The sequence below is a fragment of the Pristiophorus japonicus genome, chromosome 5 (genome assembly GCF_044704955.1).
Source record: "Pristiophorus japonicus isolate sPriJap1 chromosome 5, sPriJap1.hap1, whole genome shotgun sequence".
In the NCBI taxonomy this organism is placed as follows: Eukaryota; Metazoa; Chordata; class Chondrichthyes; family Pristiophoridae; genus Pristiophorus; species Pristiophorus japonicus.
Window position 1 is genome coordinate 261425644 of NC_091981.1, and position 24548 is coordinate 261450191.

Here is a 24548-nt window from a genome sequence, read left to right on the forward strand (position 1 = left end):
ATCTGAAAGACGGCACCTCCAACAGTGCGGCACTCCCTCAGTACTCCACTTAAGGGTCAGTTTAGATTTTGTGCTCAAGTATTTGGAGTGGAACTTGAACCCACAACCTCTGGCTCAAAGCAAGAGTGCTACCATTGTGTCACGGCTGACACCCAAATCAGAGCAAAATAAACTTAAGCAAAATAATAGAGGATTAAAGTTGGTAACTACTGCTGGATCAGTCGAGCAAAACAGTGGTATACCAACGCATAGGGTTCATATGCTACTGAGACAGACAAAGTATTTGTTATATATGCAACCCTATGTAATATAAAGTAAGTCCTTGTGTCCACAATTCCCGACACGTCAAATGAGTTAACTCAAGACAGTCTCACACATCAACTACTAGCTGGCTATGTTTTGGGATTGGCTTTGGTGTCACTTAGCCTATGTATCGCCACTGTGGAATTGTGGTGCCATGGGAAAAAGCTAAAAAGAGAAGAAAAATAATTGCAAAAACAGAGAAAAAATCTGGTGGTAGGGGAGATTTTGGCCTTGCTATTAATCCCCCCACAATTGATGTCCTGTCATAATTCCCCCTCCCTATTACCCCTTTTCCCCACTCCTCTTCCGATCTGTCTCCCTCCTCTTCTACTTATCAACTAATACATAATATATATCCTCTCTGGGAAAATGCATAATGAGGTGGCGACCCAGAAAAGCAAAATAAAGGTTAAGATCTGGCCATGCGCTAGAGATCAATTAGTATGGAAATATTTACACTCATGTTAATGCAATTGTGTCCACAACAGGCTAATTAAATAATCAATTACCACTAATTAAATAATTACTAGTTAACTTTTATGTAAACCTAACAGAATGAAAATTATCCTGTAAGGTTTACAGGTAAAGGAATTTTAACATTGCCAAAGATGTAGAATGGAACAACTGATTCTGTTCATGTGAATGTAAGTTAATCAAATGCACTGATATTATCAAACTAGACTTGGGCACTAGAATCTAACAAGGCAGCCAAGGGGTTAGACAAAGTCCTTGACAAAATTTGCAAATGAGCAGAACTACAGCAGATCAAATTATTCCACGCTGAAAGAAAATATGCTCAGGAAAGGGCTGAAAGACATCTGAAAGTCATAAGAGACTCAATGGTGACCTGTTCCAGCCAGAATTTAACAAAGCAAACAGAATGCTGACCTCTATTGCCACTATATATCTGTTGCAGTCAAGCTAAAATTATATAGTGCTCTCGGGCAGGACGAACCATTTTGTTGGTCAGGCCTCATTACCATATTTGTAGCAAGCTACCCACACATTCAGAGCAGCTACCCGCGGATCAGGCACTTGGGAAATCCAATGGCTCTTGCATGGAGCCAAGCAGTCCAGTTCTGTTTAAGGGTGGGTGGGCGGGGTTGAGGCGATCTTAGCAGAAGGCCACGTTGGGTCTGGCATTGAGAGGGTCAGTTTTTGTGGGAGCACGAGGAGCAAAACTACCTACCCCATTTTTGGATTGGCATTGTATAATGGGACTCCCACTTGTTTCTGGCAGGAGCCTTGGCCACCCATGCGGAGGCCCCATCCCAACAGAAATACTGTGGGAATGGGGCAGTAAGTTTTCCATTGCAATTCTGAACATATTACCACCCCATTCCCAACCGAAAATGGGAATAGAAATTGGGACCAACAAAGGATCAACACCTGGAACAATCTTTCAGGTGTTGGAGGCAACAACTCTGGAATTATTCAAAAGGCAGTTATAGGGGGCTACATAGCTAATAAAGAAGAATGAACTAGATGGTTTCCTCATAGAATTATCTTTGTGATTTTCCTTCACCGTTAGTCAAAGGTTTCGTTAAGTGTTATGGGGACCGAGCAGGGAAGTGGAGTTCAGATCAACCATGATTTTATTGAATGGCGGAGCAGGCTCGAGGGGCCAAAAGGCCTACTCCTGCTCCGAGTTCTTATGTTCTTTCATCCTGAGAGGCTGTTCCAATTGTCTGTTATGATGCTGTAAACTACAATTACACATTTGTTTATCCAAGCAGTTCTAGAGTTATGAATTTGTTCAACTGAGCTGACGACTTTAACATGGAAGGATAATTTATTATTTAACACAGCATTTTGGTGAAGTTTAGTTCTTCAAACTTTGTTATAAAAAAAATAGCTGTTTTTATCAACAGCTGCTTAATCACTGAAAACACAATGTACTTGCTGCTGTTTGTTAAGCTTTATTAAATTGTTTAAAAGCACAAACACCGCTTACAAATATGAATAAAGAGTCGATACATGTACAATCAAGCATATATCGTGAACAATATTTTTCATGGATTTCGTATGATGTTTAGCTTCATGAAAAACGCTGAATCTGATGTTTATTTGCATGAGGACAACATTAAATCTTTAAAACTGTGTGATTCGAGGGGTTATTGATTAGTCCTTCTGTAATTTTACAAACATGGAAACTGTCATTTAATACAAATGCAATATTTAAATGTTCCAAACAGATACTATATAATTTGATAATTAGTTGGTAACTAAAGTTTCTTTTAGGAAATCTATAACTTTAGATTTTAAATATATTTTGAATATAAATATATGGGGTTTGTGATAAATCTATTTGAACTGTATTCTTGATCTTTTATTATTTCAGATGCTTAAACCCTTTTTGCAAAATAAAAAGGCATATTCTATTGTGTATACTTTCAACTGCACAAAATGTATTGAAATACACACTTGATCTATTTGCATACATGTAACTCTCCTCTGCATCATAAACAATGTAAATAGCATTCTAAAGGTCTTTTTATTTATTTTCCTCATCTTCCGTAATTTCATACTTCCTCCATGTTTGATTCTGCAGTTTCCATCTCTCCCTTATTTGTTGCATTGGGAAGTTTTTGTGTTTCTACCTTGTTTCTTAGTTTTGACATTTTGAGCATAGCTTTGGTTTTGCTAATTGAACTTTATTTTCTTGATGGAAATGGGAAAAATTAATACATTTTCTGCAACAACGGTGACATATTTTCAAGCATTTTCCTTTATTGCCTAAAATGGAAGCTGACTAAGTTTCTAAATGTTTTGATACATTTGGTTAAAAAAAATGCTACAATTCATTTTAAATATAAAACAGCAATATTTTTGTCATAGAGAAAAATCTTTAATAATGTTGCAGTGCGGATAAATTTGTTTTATATGGTCTGGCAACCATAAAGCCTAATGAAAGTTAATTTACCTTTACTTAAATGTTGGCCCAATTTATTTTTGGATTATTTCTTAATCACAAAAAATGAACTATTTTGTATTGTGCTAATTACTATATCACAATTTAATGTTTGATTTTCCTGTTCTGTCCTGTTCAAACTGTAATGCTTCATTGTTTTAGGACTCAAGTTTAACTGTAAATTGATTATTACCTCTGCTTGCGATTCGGTGAGAAGCATAGTGATAGAGTGACTTTAAAGCTTCTTTCAATCTATGCAGTCTGCCCAAAGTGTTTTGTTCACTTCCTAAATCAGGCAGCTCTGGTCGTTCTGAATTTGAAGATAATTTAGCTATATTGTATAGCTTCAGTCTCTCTCTTTCTGCGTCCCTGGCTGATTGCTCAGACTTTATTTTGTTCTTTAACTTCAAATTTTTGTTCAACATCTCTCCTTTTATTTCCGCTTGTTTGTCACCTAATTGTAAATCCTTATTAAGAATTTCGAGACCTAATTCTGGTTGTGCTCGAGTGGAATTCAAAACACGTGTTGCAGGCTTTCGAGAACGTTCCAAGATAATTGGCTTACTTTTGGTCTCATTAGCATGTTTCTCTCCTGGTAATGCAGAAACCGTGCCAGCTTTGACTGCCTTCATTTCTTCAATAATTCTTTCTTTATCTTTTAATATATTCTGTTTTTTTACTTCCTTTGTATCTGTAATAAGTATTGGTAATATTCATTAATATCTATAAAGTAAGTCAAAATTCACCAAAGTAAAGATAATTCTGCAAACAACATTTTAAAAGCAGAACGAAATAATGATTGCATGCAATAGATATATTAATGTTTAAAATGAAAGCTAATATTGCATCTATTTTAAAACAAATGTACCTAATATTGCAAGCAACAGTATTAGTATTTAGAATAACTAATATTGCATGCATTGGACAAGTTTTGTTTAAAATAATTAATATTTTACATTCAATACTACATTAGTATTTAAAATAACTAATGCATGAAGTAACTACATTATTGTTTAAAATAATTAATAGTGCACACAATAGGTATTAGTGTTTAAAATAACTACTAATATTAAATGCAATAGATACATTAATATTTGAAATAATAATGAACTCAAATAAGTACATTAGTGTTCAAAATAACATAATAACTTACATTGCATGCAATAGGTTAACTAGTGTTTAAAATAATCACTAATATTGCATGCAAGAGGCACAATACAGTTGTATTATATTGATTTAAGTGCCTCCGTCTGGTGTAAACGGGATAGTTACAGCCTTAAAATAGCATCAGGTCACTTACCACCAATTTACATTGACGCTCCGGCTGTCGCCATCTTGAGTAGAGTCCTGAGAGGGGCAGCCAGAGCACCCACCTATTTCAAGCGTAAGGCCTCTTGTAATATGTAAATCAGGGTAGTATGATGTACACACGACCCCATTGCAATTTTGAAGTACTAATTGGGAGAGTGTGTGCCGCTCATGTTCTGCCATATGTACCGACATTAAATGACCTTACCAGCAGTCTCCCTCTGCCCGTTTAGTAAACAGCCCAAGTTTCTTTATATCTTTTATTTTTGTGTGGGCAGGAAGAGCCGGCGTGCAAATCCTGGGCTCACAAAAATCTCCAGCCAACTGCCAGCCTTGGTGAGGATTCTAACAGGATCATCTTACCCTTCCTAAAGCTTCGACTAACTGCCAGCTCAGCATGGGAGCTGGCCGATTTCATGCCCTCCCCAACTGGTGAGCTGCCTCGGAGTGCCCGCCGTGTAACGACTGAATGTAAATGAGGGCCTGGCCTCAAAATGGCTCGAGTCTCATAGCAGTATCAACGGGAGGGCGACTGGCACACTCCACGCTTGCCCGTTATGCACCTCAAGTTAAAATTACTTTCGAATAGTACTATGCCTGTATATGGCCCTGTGATGATCTCACTATCTGAACAATTTAGTAAAGTTGGATTCCCACTAATATTACAGCCCTGATTGTAACTCAGGGAAGGAATCAGGCAGACAGGAGCCAAAGCGGGCGGCCAATCATCCTGATCGTGGCAGTGTGAGGCCTGGGTGATTTTAACTGGCGGGCCTAATTTGCATTCACGTATTCAGTTACCTGCCCAAACTAATGGGAAGAGGCAGCTGACCGGCCTATGGCAGCGGAATAGGACGGCAGGAGGCTGCTGGCATGGACCGAAGGAACAGTCCATAGCACTGAGGTAAGCTGCGGAGAGGGCCTTTCAGCTGTGCTTTGTAATCAGGGGATAGGGAGAGCCCAGAGCAGGGGAGGTCTAAACTTTCCGTGCCTTCAAGATTCCGAGGTACACATTTATAATGGGAACTGCCTATGTAAATTTGTCTCAGTGTAATTCCACCCTCCTACTAGTGATGGCGCTCTAGTTTTGCATCTGCAAGCTCCTCAGCTTGTACTGCAGAAACTCTACTTCTCAGCTTCTCAAATGGCCATAGTTTTGCTGTTTAACTATAAATAATATATATTTCAAGTATTATACAAAATCGTATAACTTTAAAATGAGCACTTTAAAATATATCTCTGTGCCCTGGTTGAACTATATCCCACCTTCCAAACCATCTCATCTGTGTGCAACACCACAGGAGATTGACTAGTAATAACTAATATATGCAAAACGTACATTCGTGTTTACAATAATAATTCATGTTCCAGGCCATAGATAAATTAGTGTTTAAAATACCCAATATTGCATGACATAGGTATTCTTACATTTAAAATAATAACTAATTAACAGCAATCATAAACAACTTACAACATTGCATCAGTGTTACAGTGCAAAAAATATTCTTGCAGTTAATCTCCACATTTCTTGCCAGAATAAGCTTGTCCAGATGTGGAAACTTGCATAAGCAGCATTTCAGAGTATGGGATATATAACTGCAGAATGAATAATAAATAAGAAAATAGTGATCATGGTTAAAGCAAACAAATCTTGAAACAGTAGCTAAATCTATCTTGTGATTTCCTGAACAACAAAACTGTTTTCTATTATTTTTTTCTGGAAAAGATAAGTACATAAGAAATATATGAATTAGGAGCAGGAGTAGGCCATGCGGTATCTCAAGCCTGCTCCACCATTCAGTAAGATCATAGCTGATCTTCTACCTCAACTCCACTTACCCGTCCTATCCCCATATCCCTCGTTTCCCTTCATGTCCAAAAATCTAATGATCTCATTCTTGAATATTCTTAACGACTGAGCGTTCACATCTGAGCATCTGGCGTTGAGAATTCCCAAGATTCACAACCCGCTGAGTGAAGAAATGTCTCCTTATTTCAGTCCTAAATGGCTGACCACTTATCCTGAGACTACGATCCTTAGTTCTCGAATCTTCAGCCAGAGGAAATAACCTCTCAGCATCTATCCTGCCAAGCACTCTAAGAATGTTATACATTTCAATGAGATTACGTCTCATTCTTCTAAACTCCAGAGAATATAGGCCCATTCTACTCAATTTCTCCTCGTACAACAACCAATGTTGCCCCTAATTTTTTTGGGGGGTGGGGGGATCGGAGGGTGGGGAGTGGTCTATGTTCACAGGAGTTGGGTTAAGTAGGGACCCAAGATCCAGGAGGTAAATGTAAATGCAGTTACCTTCTGGATCCAGCAATCCTCGCTTTGCTTCAGCCTGCAGGTTTCACAAGGCGTGTAAAACCCGACTAGCTCAAGTTAAATACAAACTAGAGGTTAAAGCAGAGGCTTTCAGCCTCATTATAATATTTAAATAGACAACCCACCTTCTGGCAGCGAATTGGCTGCCTGCCCCCATCCGGCCTCGATTAAAACCAGAAGTAGGCGGGTTGGCAGCGGGTTCAGGTCGGGATTCAGACTTAATTACCCACATGCCCCCAACCCACCCATTTTTTTATGTTAAAATTCCCCCAATAAGTCTGTCAGATAGAATAACTACAGAATATATTCTTTTTTTAAACACCACTAACTGATCTCCCATCAGATTGTTCATGCGTCATCTGGGGTCTGGAGCACAAGTTGTGTTGTTCAGATGGGGATGTGTTTAATCTCTCCTGTCTCTTAAGTAATCAGGTATCCCCATGAGAAGTAGGCTGAACGGGCACAACAAAAGATGAATTACAGACAAAAGCAAAATGATGCGGATGCTGAAAAATTGAAATAAAAACAGAAAATGCTGGAAATACTCAGCAGGTCACCACCCAGATGAAAGTCATCGACCTGAGACGTCAACTCTGATTCTTTCTCCGTAGATGCTTCCTGACCTTCTGAGTATTTCCAGAATTTGCTGATTTGATTTATAAACTGGAGATTAATGGTTGAGGGAAATTTCTGTAGATCGGCAGCTGCTTGTACATCTGCAGTGTAGGACTCTAATTTGTATATGTAAACTGCCTTATGCCCAAAACAAGCAGATTGAACAGGCTGTCTGAAAATTGTATCCGGGGAGTGTCAATGGGGCAGCTTAGGTGCCCTCTCTCCCAACATTTACAACTACCCACTGCTAACTTTTCAGACGAGAGACAGGTAGTTGAAAATTGCCCTCATTATGTTTCTGAAGGATCTCCATTGTCCTGTGACACATTTATCCTAGAGTCGTGCCTCCAATCTATGTTTCCAAGCTAGGCACTTGTTGTGTTTATACTCTATTTGGAACATCATGGGCCGCCCCGACCTGTGTGAGAACACCACCGCAGGTCGACGCTATAAATAGAGCTGGAGCGCCGGGCCCTGGAACATCTTGGCGGAGGTGCGGTGAATGAGGGTACGGGGCCCAGAAGAGCCGAGGGCCCAAGGGCAGCACGGACCTGCTCACTAGGTCTGTGCAGCAGAGCAGGTCTCCAGTCGTCCTGATTAATCCTTGCCACTGGATAAAGGCCGAGCTCTGTCAAGCCCCTGTGGTGGCTGATGTGCAACGGTCACCACACGTTAAAAAAATTCACACACAGGCATCTTCCACCCCCTCAACTGGAGTTCAGGACTGGAACATAGAAACATAGAAACACAGAAAATAGGTTCAGGAGTAGGCCATTCGGCCCTTCGATCCTGCATCACCATTCAAGATGATCATGGCTGATCATGCAACTTCAATATCCCATTCCTGCTTTCTCTCCATACCCTCGATCTCTTTAGCCGTTAGGGCCACATCTGACTCCCTTTTGAATATATCTAACAACTGGCCTGGAACATCGGGTCCTTCATTGAAACATCTGTGAACTCTCGTGGAAGCAAGTCAACCTCGTTCGAGGAACCGCCTATAACTCTATTTATTTGTTACTGTTCACTAGACGGGCATTAGGACCCTGCAGAAGCGATTCACAGTTTCTGTATTCATGCTGGTTCATGCTGGTTTGGGGACACCATTTTGGGTTGTTGAAACAGCACACGGTTTCTCCTGGCTCAGTTTGTCTGTTATTTACATGTACACAACAGCACACATAACGCTGATTGGCAGTGGGAATGGGATGTAATTGGATAATACAAAGTTGAAATTTTTGTTGGTGAAAGATTCAGCCAGCCAACAGAGAGACGTTGAGAGCTTCTCTGTTTTTGGAAACAGCTACAAATCTGAGGTAATTACGAGCACACTTGGTTAAACTGCCAGAGTCAAAATGGTTGCCCCTATGGGAGTAATAGGGCATTTGGGGGCATTTCAACGCAACCGTGAAAGTTTCAGAGCATATGTGAATTGGCTAGAAATGTTTTTCACTGTAAATAATATCATCGCAACCCTCCGGCAATGAAGACAATACCCAGGCGGTGTTGGAACGAAAAAGAGCTATATTCTTAACTGAGGCCGGCCCCAAGTTGTATGAAACGCTGATAAATTTGCTTGTGCCTGACAAGCCAAAGGATACAATGCTGAAACATTACAGCCGTTAGAAATTGCTGAAAGTTATCGTTTCGGAATACGAAATCAGAAGGCCAAAGAAAATATCAGTGAGTACATTGTAGCATTAAAAAAGCTATCTATTCACTGTAATTTCGGAGACATTCATAGAAACATAGAAAATAGGTGCAGGAGTAGGCTATTCGGCCCTTCGAGCCTGCACCACCATTCAATAAGATCATGGCTGATCATTCACCTCAGTACCCCTTTCCTGCTTTCTCTCCATATCCCTTGAGCCATAAGGGCCATCTCTAACTCCTGCTTGAATATATCCATTGAACTGGCATCAACAACTATCTGCGGTAGGGAATTCCACAGGTTAACAACTCTCTGAGTGAGGAAGTATCTCCTCATCTCAGTCCTAAATGGCTTACCCCTTATCCTTAGACGATGTTCCCTGGCTCTGGACTTCCCCAACATCGGAAACATTCTTCCTACATCTAACCTGTCCAGTCCCGTCAGAATTTTATATATTTCTATGAGATCCCCTCTCATCCTTCTAAACTCCAGTGAATACAGGCCCAGTCGATTCAGTCTCTCCTCATATGTCAGTCCTGCCATCCTGGGAATCAGTCTGGTGAACCTTCGCTGCACTCCCTCAATAGCAAGAATGTCCTTCCTCAGATTAGGAGACCAAAACTGAACAAAATATTCCAGGTGAGGCTTCACTAAGGCCCTGTACAACTGCAATAAGACCTCCCTGCTCCTATTCTCAAATCCCCTAGCTATGAAGGCCAACATACCATTTGCCTTCTTCACCGCCTGCTGTACCTACATGCCAACTTTCAATGACTGATGTACCATGACACCCAGGTCTTGTTGCACCTCCCCTTTTCCTAATCTGCCGCCATTCAGATAATATTCTGCCTTCGTGTTTTTGCCACCAAAGTGGATAACCTCACATTTATCCACATTATACTGCATCTGCCATGTGTTTGCCCACTCACCTAACCTGTCCAAGTCACCCTGCAGCCTCTTAGCGTCCTCCTCACAGCTCACGCCGCCACCCAGTTTAGTGTCATCTGCCAACTTGGAGATACTACACTCAATTCCCTCATCCAAATCATTAATGTATATTGTAAATAGCTGGGGTCCCTGCACTGAGCCCTGCGGCACCCCACTAGTTACTGCCTGCCATTCTGAAAATGACCCGTTTATCCCAACTCTCTGCTTCCTGTCTGCCAACCAGTTCTCTATCCATGTCAGTACATTACCCCCAATACCATGTGCTTTAATTTTGCACACCAATCTCTTGTGTGGGACCTTGTCAAAAGCTTTTTGAAAGTCCAAATACACCACATCCACTGGTTTTCCCTTGTCCACTCTACCAGTTACATCCTCAAAAAATTCTAGAATATTTGTCAAGCAGGATTTCCCTTTCATAAATCCATGCTGACTTGGACCAATCCCGTCATTGCTTTCTTAATGTGCTGTTATTTCATCTTTAATAATTGATTCCAACATTTTCCCCACTACCGATGTCAGGCTAACCGCTCTATAGTTACCTGTTTTCACTCTCCCTCCTTTCTTAAAAAGTAGTGTTACATTAGAAACATAGAAAATAGGTGCAGGAGTAGGTCATTCAGCACTTCGAGCCTGCACCGCCATTCAATAAGATCATGGCTGATCATTCCTTCAGTACCCCTTTCCTGCTTTCTCTCTATACCCCTTGATCCCCTTAACCATAAGCGCCATATCTAACTCCCTCTTGAATATATCCAGTGAACTGGCATCAACAACTCTCTGTGGCAGGGAATTCCACAGGTTAACAACTCTCTGAGTGAAGAAGTTTCTCCTCATCTCAGTCTTAAATGGCCTACCCCTTATCCTAAGACTATGTCCTCTGGTTCTGGACTTTCCCAACATCGGGGATTAGCTACCCCCCTGTCCCAGTCCATAGGAACCGATCCAGAGTCGATAGACTGTTGGAAAATGATCACCAATGCATCCACTATTTCTAGGGCTACTTCCTTAAGTACTCTGGGATGCAGACTATCAGGCCTCGGAGATTTATCGGCTTTCAATCCCATCAATTTCCCAAACACAATTTCCCGTCGAATAAGGATTTTCTTCAGTTCCTCCTTCTCACTAGACCCTCGGTCCCCTAGTATTTCCGGAAGGTTACTTGTGCCTTCCTTCGTGAAGAGAGAACCAAAGTATTTGTTTAATTGGTCCGCCATTTCTTTGTTCCCCATTATAAATTCACCTGAATCTGACTGCAAGGGACCTACGTTTGTTTTCACTAACCTTTTTCTCTTCACATATCCATAGAAGCTTTTGCAGTCAGTTTTTGTGTCCCAGCTAGCTTCCTCTCATACTCTATTTTCTCCCTCCTAATTAAACCCTTTGTCCTCCTCTGCTGTATTACAAAATTCTCCCAGTCCTCAGGTTTGCTGCTTTTTCTGGCCAATTTATATGCCTCTGCCTTGGATTTAACACAATCCTTAATTTCCCTTGTTAGCCACAGTTGAGCCACCTTCCCCGTTTTATTTTTACTCGAGGCAGGGATGTACAATTGTTGAGGTTCATCCATGTGATCTTTAAACGTTTGCCATTGCCTATCCACCATCAACCCTTTAAGTATCACTCGCCAGTCTATTCTAGCCAATTCACGTCTCAGACCATCGAAGTTACCTTTCTTTAAGTTCAGGACCCTAGTCTCTGAATTAACTGTGTCACTCTCCATCTTAATAAAGAATTCTACCATATTACGGTCACTCTTCCCCAAGGGGCCCCACACAACAAGATTGTTAATTAGTCCTTTCTCATTACACATCACCCAGTCTCGGATGGCCAGCCCTCTAGTTGGTTCCTCGACATATTGGTCGCGAAAACCATCCCTAATACACTCCAGGAAATCCTCCTCCACCGCATTGCTACCAGTTTGGTTCACCCAATCAATATGTAGATTAAAGTCGCCCATGATAACTGCTGTACTTTTATTGCACGCATCCCTAATTTCTTGTTTGATGCTGTCCCCAAACTCACTACTACTGTTTGGTGGTTTGTACACAACTCCCACTAGCGTTTTCTGCCCTTCGGTATTTCGTAGCTCCACCCATACTAATTCCACATCATCCAAGCTAATGTCCTTCCTTACTATTTCAGAACCAAGCATTGCGAGACCGTTTTGTTTGTGGGATGAAAAATGATGCGATCAGAAGAAAGTTATTGATCTCGCCGAACTTGACTTTTGATTTAGCTTGTCAGACAGCTTGGTCGATGAGCATGGCCGACCAATATGCCCAAGAATTTCACACTAATTTCAGTCATCAGACAACTGAGGTGAATCGCCTGCAGGTTCAAAGTAAAAGGAAGTGGGACCCCAAAGTCTCAGAAACTGGAAATGGGAACAGAGCATGGACGTCCTGCTATCGGTGTCTGGGACAACACATTGCTCAAAGTTGTCCATATGTGAAGGCAGAGTGTTTCATCTGCAGAAAAACTGGGCATTTTGTGAAGGCATGCTGACTGAAGGGTAAACCAGCTTTCAAAGCTAGGAGTAGAAACCCCCACAGACTACATAGCATGGAAGAACAACAACAGGACGAGGAGATGTTAGAGTTAAACGTCATCAGGAGCACGAGGTTAACGGACAGCGATTCGAAATCCACATAGATGTTACAGGATTCCAGATACCCATGGAAATCGACACTGGTGCATCCGTGAGTGTAGTACCTCGACAAATTACAGGTTTTCCCATTGGAGAAAGCAAAGATAGAGCTGCGAGGCTACTCGGGAGAGAACATTCCGGTGGTAGGTCGTATCACCGTAGCGGTGAAGTACAAGGATCAAGTTCAGAGCTTGCCTCTAATAGTAGTGGCAGGAGACAAGCCTACCTTACTCGGAAGAAATTGGTTGGGATCACTGAAGCTGGATTGGAGTGAGATTTTTTGTGTTGAAACGAGATTTGCGTCAAAGGATGATGTCATCAAGAATTATCCGAAGATGTTCTGTGAAACGGGCAGTCCGATCCAAGGCTTCAAGGCAAGTGTCAGGGTACAGAAGAACGCTAGATCGGTTTACTGCAAGCCACGTTCCATACCATATGCACTCAAGGAGAAAGTTGAGCAAGAACTCACAAGACTAGAGACTGAGAACATTATTTCTAAGATAGATCGATGTAATTGGGCTACACCCATTGTTGTTGTACCGAAGTCTGATGGTAAGTAAGATGATGTGATGATTATAAAGTAACCGTAAACCAGGTTCTAGAGGGTAATGTCCCCAATACATTGCTAAATATAGAAGATTTGTTCATAACACTGACAGGGGGTCAGATTTTCTCAAAGTTGGATCTTATGAATGTCTACTTACAGCTTGAACTAGATGAGGAGTCCAAGTCATGCTTGACTATAAATACCCATCTAGGCCTATATCAATTTAATAGGCTACCGTTTGGAATGTCTTCCATCCCTGCCATATTCCAAGGGGTAATGAGTCAGATTTTGCAAGATATTGAATGGATAGTATGTTATTTAGATGACATACTAATTTCAGCACCAAATAGGCTATTTCATAATAACATATTGAATGAAGTCCTCAAATGGCTAAAGAAGCACAGAGTACGAGAGTCTGCTCGCAAGTGTGAGTTATTTCAAAACTCAGTGGAGAACTTAGGGTACAGAGTAGACGAAGATGGTTTAGATCCAACCAAGGGAAAACTGGATGCAATCAGAAATGCACCCACTCCCAGGAATGTCACTGAACTTCGTTCATTCTTGGGCTTTTTGAACTATTATGGGAAGTTCCTACCAAATTTGGCTACAGTATTACATCCACTGAATGAACTATTGAAAAAACAGGTCCATTGGAAGTGGTCAAAAGAATGTGATGCAGCATTCAAGGAGTGTAAAAGCCACTTGGTAGAGAGCACAATGTTAGTTCACTATGACGTATCTTAGGAGATCAAGCTAGCATGTGATGCCTCTCCAAATGGAGTTGGGGCAGTAATCGCTCATGTATTACATAGTGGGGAGGAGAGACCAATTGCTTTTGCTTCACACACTCTCAGTGCCAGTGAGCGTAATTATGCGCAAATTGAAAGGGAAGCTTTGGCATTAATTTTTGGGGTCAAGAAGTTCAACAAATACTTGTATGGTCGTAAGTTTACTCTCATTACTGACCATAAGCCCCTGACAGCAATCCTCCATCCAAAGTCCCCAGTTCCAACATTAGCTGCAGCCCGAATGCAGAGATGGGCTTTGATTTTGTCAGCATATACATATGATATTGAATACAGACGATCAGCTGATCACAGTATTGCTGATGCTATGTCTAGATTGCCTTCCCCATCACAAGTTACACTCGATAGAGAAGAGATGTTCTATTTTTCATACATTGATGAACTGCCAGTCACAGCTGAAGAGATTGGTAGAGCAACCAAACGTGACCCAGTGATGTCAAAGGTGTATGATTATATTGTAAATGGCTGGCCAAACCAGGTAACAGACAAAGATATTCATCCATTCTTCATTTGTAGGAATGAATTATCAGTCGATAAATATTGTATCATGTGGAGTGCAAGAGTGGTTTCCCAAATAAATTCAGGTCCAAATTATTAGGCGACCTCCATGACCAGCACCTGGGTATGTGCTTGACCAAAAGTTTTGCACGGTTATTTATGGTGCCAGGTCTTGATAAAGATATAGAGTACATCGGAAGTCAGTGTACGACTTGTCAATCGGTAAGCAAGCAACCACCATCAGTACCATTACAGCCATGGAAATGGCCTCCCAGGATGTGGGAAAGGCTACATATTGATTTTGCTGAACTAGAAGAACAACAATTGTTCATTGTGAATTGATAGCCATTCGAAGTGGGTTAAGGTGTTTCCAATGTGGAAAATAACAACAAGTAAAACATTAGACATTTTGCGAAGATTATTTTCTTCATTTGGCCTCCCAGAAGAAATTGTTTTGGATAATGGACCACAATTTCGGTCAGAAGAATTTGCACAGTTCACGAGCAAAAATGGTGTGAAACATACCAAGGTTCCACCATACCACCCTGCTTCGAAAGATGCAGCAGAGCACACTGTACAAATTGTAAAACGTGCCCTCATCAAACAAATGCTGGATCCAAATCCAAAGAAACAACAGTTGTCATTGGACCACAAATTGGCTAATTTTTTAATAACATATTGTAATACACCTCATACAACTACTGGTAGAATATCAGCAGAGTTGTTTCTCAAACGACAGCCGCAATCCAGATTCTCGTTGTTAAAACCAAACTTGGCAGTCTGCAGAAGAGACACAATTAAGACAGAAAGCGAATCATGATAGAGGTGGAGTAAAGGAGAGAAGTGTGAAATTGAATCAGAAGGTGAGAGTGAAGAACCATCACCATAAATGGGTAAAGTGGTTACCAGGAAGAGTGGTGAAGATATGTGGTCCTCGCACATATTTGGTCAAGATGTTTGATAATGGACAGGTTAGGTTTGTTCACATTGATCATATTTTACCCACAGACATGGAAGCAGTTGAGAGTGGGAGTGATTCAATTATTTCTGACTTATCAGATAGATTTGATACACCAATAGCATATCCTGCATCCAATGTACTGGAAACAAATCCAAGAGAAAGTCAGAATTTAAGCCTGAGTCAGAGTCAGGAAAACAAACAGTTTGACGTTCGAGAGAGTTCAAATGAAAATCAGGATCAGCCTCGAATGAGTTTAGATTCGACACCATGTTTGGAAGCTTCTGTTCAAGAGCGAAGGTACCCTCTTCAAAACAGAAAACAAGTGGTTAAGCTTGATTTGTAAATATGGCAAAATAGGTTCATATCCTTTGTTATGTATAACCATGCAAGTTATGTATGATGATTGTTTGTTATAATAACTTCTTCATTAAGGAGGGAGAAGTGTAATGTCTGTAGCTCCACACCGTGGATGCCTGTGTTACAGCAGCTAGTGCTGTTTAATAAAGAGGTCACTTGACCAGCAAGAACAGATTCCAGAACCTGCAGCCATCTTAGAGGTTGTGTGTTGTGTGCTTTCCTGAAGATATCACATGAACGTTTACCAGTCTTATGTTGTGTACTAGGATTTAGTTATGTACATGCTGCTCATTCACTTAAATCTTCACAATCACCAAAAACAGGGAATATTCACTCCTGGAAATGTGTAAGTTTCTTCACTGTACTGATTGTAGATACGCTCAACCCTTTTAAAGTTTGAAACAATCCACACTTAATTTTGGCTTGTGAGTAAGTGCTTCTTTGCTATAAGATACAAAAATTCTGTTGAAAAAGAACCAACACTGAAAAAAGTTGGTCAATCATGTATGGTTTTTGTTATATATGTGGACTTGTATTTACATGGTACAGCCACCAGAGAGCTCATTGCCCGGAGTCCCACGGGATCCCATAATCCCTTGGAGGCACAGGTATTTAAGAAGGCTTCACAGGTTGGAGGGGCACTCTGGATACCTGTAATAAAAGACTACGGTCACACTTTACTTTGAGCTCACAGTGTTCAGTCTGACTCTTTTTCCATACACAATAACTGGCGACGAGATACAGATAGCGAACCCAAAGATGCAAGGAACAGTGAGCATACTGGAGAAATTTTCGGAGGGAGGTGATTGGGAAACTTTTGTGGAGTGACTCGACCAATACTCGTGACCAACGAGCTAGATGAGGAAGAGAGCGCTGCCAAACGAAGGGCGATCCTCCTCGCCATCTGTGGGGCACCAACGTATGGCCTCATGAAAAATCTTCTCACTCCAGCGAAACCCACGGAGAAATCATATGACGATTTGTGCACACTGGTCCGAGAGCATTTGAACCCGAAGGAAAGCGTTCTGATGGCGAGGTACCGGTTTAACACCTACAAAAGATCTGAAGGCCAGAAAGTAGCGAGTTATGTCACCGAGCTAAGACGGTTGCAGGACATTGCGAATTTGAAGGACATTTGGAACACATGCTCAGAGACTTTTTCAGACTTGATATTGGCCACGAAACCATGCTTCACAAGCTTTTGACTGTAGAGACCCCAACCTTGAGTAAGGCCATAGCGATAGCCCAGGCGTTCATTGCCACCAGTGACAATACTAAGCAAATCTCTCAGCACACAAGTGCTGCTACAAGTACTGTGAACAAAGTGATGTTGTTTTCGCATCATAAAGTACAGGGCAGGTCACACATACCTGCAGCTACACGTCCGCAGATGTCTCAGAGTCCACCATCAAGGGTGATGAATGCAAGGCCATTAACACTTGTTGGCACTGCGGGGGTGATCATCATTTCCATTCATGCCGATTCAAAGGAGACGTTTGCAATGGGACCTCCAACGAGTGTGCAGGCGAGCTGCTAAGCCTGTTAAACCTGCAAACCACCATGTTGCAGAGGAGGACAGATCCACGGAGGATCACTACAAACCAGAGCCTCAGATAGAGGAGGCAGAGGTATGTGGGGTGCACATATTCACCACGAATTATCCGCCAATAATGCTGAATGTTGAACTAAATGGACTCCCGGTGTCACTGGAGCTGGACACAGGTAAAAAGACTTTCGAAAGGTTGTGGTGCAACAAGGCCTCAAGGCCATTCTTAACTCCAGTTCGCACGAGACTAAGAACGTACACTAAAGAACTAATTCCTGTAATCAGCAGTGCTACCGTAAAGGTCACCTACCAGGGAGCGGTGCACAAGCTACCACTCTCGGTGGTACCGGACGATGGTCCCACGCTGCTCGGCAGGAGCTGGCTGGGAAAGATACGCTGGAACTGGGACGGCGTCCGAGCGCTATCGCCCACTGACGACACTTCGTGTGCCCAGGTCTTAAACAAATTTCCTTTGCTGTTCGAACCAGGCATCAGGAAATTCCAAGGAGCAAAAGTGCAGATCCACCTAATTCCGGGGGCGCGACCGATCCATCACAAGGCGAGAGGAGTACCGTACATGATGAGAGAAAGGGTAGAAATCGAGCTAGACCTGCTGCAACGAGAGGGCAACATTGCATGCATCGAGTTCAGCAAGTGGGCCAGTCCTATTGTCCCAGTCCTCAAGGGAGACGGCACTGTCAGAATCTGTGGCGATTACAAAGTAACTATCAATCGTTTCTCCCTGCATGGACCAATACCCACTACCAAAAGCGGCCAACCTCTTTGCAACGCTGGCGGGAGGAAAGACATTCACGAAGCTAGATCTGACTTCAGCCTACATGACGCAGGAACTGGAGGAATCATCGAAGGCCCTCACCTGCATCAACATGCACAAACGTCTTTTTGTCTATAACAGATGCCCGTTTGGAATCCGATCAGCGGCGGCGATATTCCAGAGAAACATGGAAAGTTTACTGAAGTCGGTCCTGCACACCGTGGTCTTCCAGGACGACATCTTGGTCACAGGTCGGAACACAGTCGAGCACCTGCAGAACCTGGAGGAGGATCTTAGTCGACTCAACCGCGTGGGGCTCAGGTTAAAACTCTCAAAGGGCGCCTGAAGTGGAGTTCCTGGGAAGGAGGATTGCAGCGGAGGGCATCAGGCCCACCAACGCGAAGACGGAGGCAATCGAGAACGCACCAAGGCCACAGAACGTGATGGAGCTGTGGTCGTTTCTGGGACTCTAGAGCTACTTTGGTAACTTCTTACCGGGTCTCAGCACCCTGCTAGAACCACTACATATCTCACTACGAAAAGAGGGTGAATAGGTTTGAGACAAAAGCCAAGAGAATGCCTTTGTAAAAGCAAGAAAATTGTTATGCTCAAACAAATTGCTTGTGTTATATGATCCATGTAAGCGCTTGGTATGAGCATGTGATGCGTCGTCGTATGGCGTTCGGGGGTGTATTGCAACAAGCTAATGATTTCGGGAAACTGCAACCTGTTGCTTATGTATCCAGGAGTCTGTCTAAAGCCGAGAGAGCCTACAGCATGATTGTAAAAGAAGAGCTAGCTTGTGTCTATGGGGTAAAGAAAATGCATCAATACCTGTTTTGGCTAAAATTCGAATTGGAAACTGACCATGAGCCACTTACATCCCTGTTTTCCGAGAGTAAAGGGATAAATACTAACGCATCGGCCCTCATCAAGAGATGGGCGCTCACATTGTCCGCATACAACTATGCCATCCGCCACAGGCCAGGCACAGAAAACTGCGCCGATGCTCTCAGTAGGCTGCCATTGCCCACCACAGGGGTGGAAATGGCGCAGCCCGCAGATCTAGCCATGGTTGTGGAAGCATTTGAGAGTGAGCAATAACCCGTCACTGCCCGGAAGGTCGAAACCTGGACAAGCTAGGACCCCTTATTATCTCTAGTCAAATGCTGTGTCCTTCATGGGAGCTGGTCCAGTGTCCCAGTGGAAATGCAGGAAGAGATAAAGCCGTTCCAGCAGCGCAAAGATGAAATGTCTATACAGACAGACTACCTTCTGTGGGGCAATCGAGTAGTGGTCCCCAAGAAGAGCAGAGACACCTTCATCAATTACTTCCACAGTACCCACCCAAGCATCGTAATGATGAAAGCGACAGCCAGATCCCACGTGTGGTGGCCCGGTATCGATGCGGACACAGATGTAATACATGTTAAGCAATGTACCCAGGGAAGCACCGCTAAGTTTATGGTCTTCGCCCTCCAAACTGTAGTCTCGGGTACACATCGACTATGCAGGCCCGTTCTTGGGTAAAATGTTCCTTGTGGTTGTAGACGTGTACTTCAAGTGGATTGAATGTGAGATAATGTCAGCTAGCACGTCTGCTGCCACCATTGAAAGTCTGCGAGCCATGTTTGCCACTCACTGCTTACCCGATGTCCTGGTGAGCGACAATGGGCCATGTTTTACCAGTGCTGAGTTCAAAGAATTCATGACCCGTAACGGGATCAAACATGTCACAAATGCCCCGTTTAAACGAGCGTCCAATGGTCAGGCAAAGAGAGCAGTGCAAACCATCAAGCAAGGCTTGAAGAGGGGAAATGAAGGCTCACTGCAGACTCGCATATCCCGAGTCCTGCTTAGCTACTGCACAAGATTCACTCATTGGGATCCCACCTGCTGAACTGCTCATGAAAAGCGCACTTAAGACAAGGCTCTCGTTAGTTCACCCTGATCTACATGAACAGGTAGAGAGCAGACGGCTTCAACAAAGTGCATACCATGATAGCGCAAATGTGTCACGCGAGATTGAAGTCAATGATCCTGTATTTGTATTAAATTACTGACAAGGTCCCAAGTGACTCCCCAGCACTGTCGTGGCCAAAGAGGGGAGCAGGGTGTTTCGGGTCAAACTTTCAAATGGACTCATTCACCGGAAACATTTGGACCAAATCAAACTCAGATTCACGGACTATCCTGAGCAACCCACCTTGGACCCTACCTTTTTTGATCCCCCAACACACACACCAGTGGCATCCGACACCACGGTTGACCACGAAGCAGAACCCATCATCCACAGCAGCCCTGCAGGGCCCAACACACCAGGCAGCCCAGCAAGACCAGCTGCACAGCAGCTCAGCGAGGGCCCAACAAATGATTCAACAACACCAGCTTTCACACCAAGACGATCAACCAGGGCAAGAAGGGCCCCAGATTGACTCACATTGTAAATAGTTACATTATTGACTTTGGGGGAGAATGTTGTTATATGTGTGGACTTGTATTTACTCTGTACAGCCACCAGAGGGCTCATTCCCTGGAGTCCCAAGGGATCCCATAATCCCTTGGGAGCACAGGTATTTAAGAAGGTTTCACAGGTTGGAGAGGCACTTTGGAGACCTGCAATAAAAGACTACGGTCATACTTTACTTTGAGCTCACAGTGTTCATGCTGACTCTTTCTCCATACACAACAGTTTTATTGTCCCCAAAATTCCAATAAGGTGATAGGACACAATTTAGGGTGGAACCTAGATCTGCCCTCTGCATCGAGCAACCCAAATTCCAGTTGGAGGAGGCTGCATTAGTCTTTCACCCACCCTCCCCAAGTCCACTGACAACACTTAGGACATGTCTATGGAACCTCCCAGGCTACGTTAAGAATTCTGCCAATCACATTTCCATAGGTCCAGTAGGACCTATGCCAGCTAACTGGCTTACCAAAGATCCCAAAAGTACCGATCCCAGATGGGATTGATTACCTTAAAGTGTTTGGACTTTTTTCTTCGAAGAATGCAAGAAAACTTCTTGCAATCTTTTTTCAATATCTTAACAGCCTCTGGCTCCGCCATCGATGCAGCATCTGTTACACCTGCACTGGCGCAGACCACTCAATCCAACTAGTGAAATGACCAATTCCTCATGATTTGGGACAGAGCCTATGGTATTCGTTGTTTCTGGCTGGGAGTCTTGCTCTGCTGCACTTTCAGGGCCATTGTCTTCTTAGATATATTCAGGCATAAATATATATTCTATTTGTTGTTAGATTTTTGGACCTGCAAGAAGAAGTAGTAATATAAAATAAAATGTTGTTAGTCTTTTAATGTTTATTAGAGATGAAGATATGGGACCAATGCGAAGAGTGGGATTTTCAGTCATGATACAGGTCCCCCCAATGGCTCAGTGAGTTTGTCTAGTGAGGAGCTGAGCCACAGAGAGTAGAAAGATCCCAGGCTGTACTGAGTTAGTTATCTAGGCTGGGTTACCGTTGCTGGAACTGCACGATGTAGACATTGGGAGAAGAGAGTATTGGCTTGACTGTGATGCTCTATGTCGTCGAATGGGCTTTCAACAATCCTGGTAAAGGCTCAGAGATAAATACCCTTACTTTATCTGAGTTTACTGTACCGTCACCACTGATGTGGCTGCCCAGAAGCAGTGCTTTCAGCTAATTTACTGGCACAAATCATTGGAAGAACTGATCTCACGGCAGAAATTGTAAGCCTTGACTAGCATAAAATCTGCTGATGCAAAGCTCTGTCAAGTAAGGTAGATTTTAAAAGTAAATTTTAATGGCCCGTTCAACCATCATTCACATTTTAATGGTTAAAATCACTAACCAACTTGTGAGCTATTTTTACTCATTAAAAATCACAGTGGTAGCGAGTGGTCAGTGAGCAGTCTGATTGTCATACATGGACCTCTGTCTTACCCAACTGCACAACGATGCCATCAGGCAGTGAAAATGCAGCTCGTGCCTGCATCGCTGCAAAATTTAAGGTGACATTGCATCCTTCAAATATGGTAACTTCCCAAGTCCACAACACTCGCATATATACGGAAATCACAGGCAGCCATGCACGATTTTCTGACATCCTCACCACCAGTGCAAAATTACTCCATAAATGTATTTATTTTTCTCCTCATCTTGCTTGATTGCAAATACAGTAATTGTGTTTATTTTTTTCTCCTGAAGTGGTGTAGTTAAACATAGAAACATACAAAATAGGTGCAGGAGTCGGCCATTCGGCCTTACGAGCCTGCACCACCATTCAATAAGCTAATCATTCACCTCAGTACCCCTTTCCTGCTTTCTCTCCATACCCCTTGATCCCTTTAGCTATAAGGGCCATATCTAACTCCCTCTTGAATATATCTAACGAGGCTAATAACTCTCTGCGGCAGAGAATTCCAGAGGTTAACAACTCGCTGAGTGAAGAAGTTTCTCCTCATCTCGGTCCTAAATGGCTTACCCCTTATCCGTAGTCTGTGACCCCTGGCTCTGGACTTCCCCAACATCGGGAACATTTTTCCTGCACCTAACCTGTCCAGTCCCATCAGAAGTTTATACGTTTCGATGAGATCCCCTCTCATTCTTCTAAACTCCAGTGAATACAGGCCCAGTCGATCCAGTCTCTCCTCATATGTCAGTCCTGCCATCCTGGGAATCAGTCTGGTGAACCTTCGCTGCACTCCCTCAATAGCAAGAATGTCCTTCCTCAGATTAGGAGACCAAAACTGAACACAATATTCCAGACGCGGCCTCACCAAGGCCCTGTACAACTGCCGTAAGACCTCCCTGCTTGTATACTCAAATCCCCTAGCTATGAAGGCCAACATGCCATTTGCCTTCTTCACCGCCTGCTGTACCTGCATGCCAACTTTCAATGACTGATGTACCATGACACCCAGGTCTCGTTGCACCTCCCCTTTTCCTAATCTGCCGCCATTCAGATAATAGTCTGTCTTCCTGTTTTTGCCACCAAACCTCAGATTTATCCACATTATACTGCATGCGCCATGCATTTGCCCATTCACCTAACCTGTCCAAGTCACCCTGTAGCCTCTTAGCATCCTCCTCACAGCTCACACCACCACCCAGCTTAGTGTCGTCTGCAAGCTTGGAGATATTACACTCAATTCCTTGATCTAAATCATTGATGTATATTGTAAATAGCTGGGGTCCCAGCACTGAGTTCTGTGGCACCCCATTAGTCACTGCCTGCCATTCTGAGAAGGAGCCGTTTATCCCTACTCTCTGCTTCCTGTCTGCCAACCAGTTCTCAATCCACGTCAGTACATTACCCTCAATACCGTGTGCTTTAATTTTGCGTGATAATCTCTTGTTTGGGACCTTGTCAAAAGCCTTTTGAAAGTCCAAATACACTACATCCACTGGTTCTCCCTTGTCCACTCTACCAATTACATCCTCAAAAAAGTCTGGAAGATTTGTCAAGCATGATTTCCCTTTCATAAATCCATGTTGACTTGGACCGATCCTGTAACTGCTTTCCAAATGCGCTGCTATTTCATCTTTAATAATTGATTCCAACATTGTTCCCACTACTGATGTCAGACGAACCAGTCTATAATTCCCCGTTTTCTCTCTCCCTCCTTTTTTAAAAAGTGGTGTTACATTAGCTACCCTCCAGTCCATTGGAACTGATCCAGAGTCGATAGACTGTTGGAAAATGATCAACAATGCATCCACTATTTCTCGGGCCACTTCCTTAAGTACCCTGGGGATTTATTGGCCTTCAATCCCATCAATTTCCTGAACACAATTTCCTGACTAATAAAGATTTCCTTCAGTTCGTCCTTCTCGCTCGACCCTCGGTCCCCTAGTATTTCTGGAAAGTTATAAGTGTCTTCCTTCGTGAAGACAGAACCAAAGTATTAGTTCAATTGGTCTGCCATTTCTTTGTTCCCTATTATAAATTCACCTGATTCTGACTGCAAGGGACCTACGTTTGTCTGCACTAATCTTTTTCTCTTCACATATCTATAGAAGCTTTTGCAGTCAGTTTTCCCAGCAAGCTTCCTCTCATATTCTATTTTCCACCTCCTAATTAAACCCCTTGTCCTCCTCTGCTGAATTCTAAATTTTCTCACAGTCCTCAGGTTTGCTGCTTTTTCTGGCCAATTTATATGCCTCTTCCTTGGATTTAACACTATCCCTAATTTCCCTTGTTAGCCACGGTTGAGCCACCTTCTCCATTTTGTTTTTACTCCAGACAGGAATGTACAATTGTTGAAGTTCATCCGTGTGATCTTTAAATGTTTGCCATTGCCTATCCACCGTCAACTCTTTAAGTATCATTCGCCAGCCAATTCACGTCTCATACCAT

General features: G+C 42.8%; 1 protein-coding gene across 6 annotated transcripts in view; it reads right to left on the minus strand.

The window, feature by feature from the left end:
- Positions 1–2255: 2255 nt before the first annotated feature.
- LOC139264683 (leucine-rich repeat transmembrane neuronal protein 1-like) overlaps positions 2256–24548 on the minus strand; it is a 386994-nt gene continuing 364701 nt past the window's right edge. For all 6 annotated transcript variants that reach the window (XM_070881588.1, XM_070881586.1, XM_070881583.1 and 3 more), the window contains 2 exons: positions 5994–6118; positions 2256–3905 (listed from right to left, as the gene is read on the minus strand). In XM_070881588.1, the coding sequence (XP_070737689.1) occupies positions 3373–3905; positions 5994–6118 (658 nt within the window). In that variant the 3' untranslated portion in view covers positions 2256–3372. The remainder of the gene's footprint in view (positions 3906–5993; positions 6119–24548) is intronic.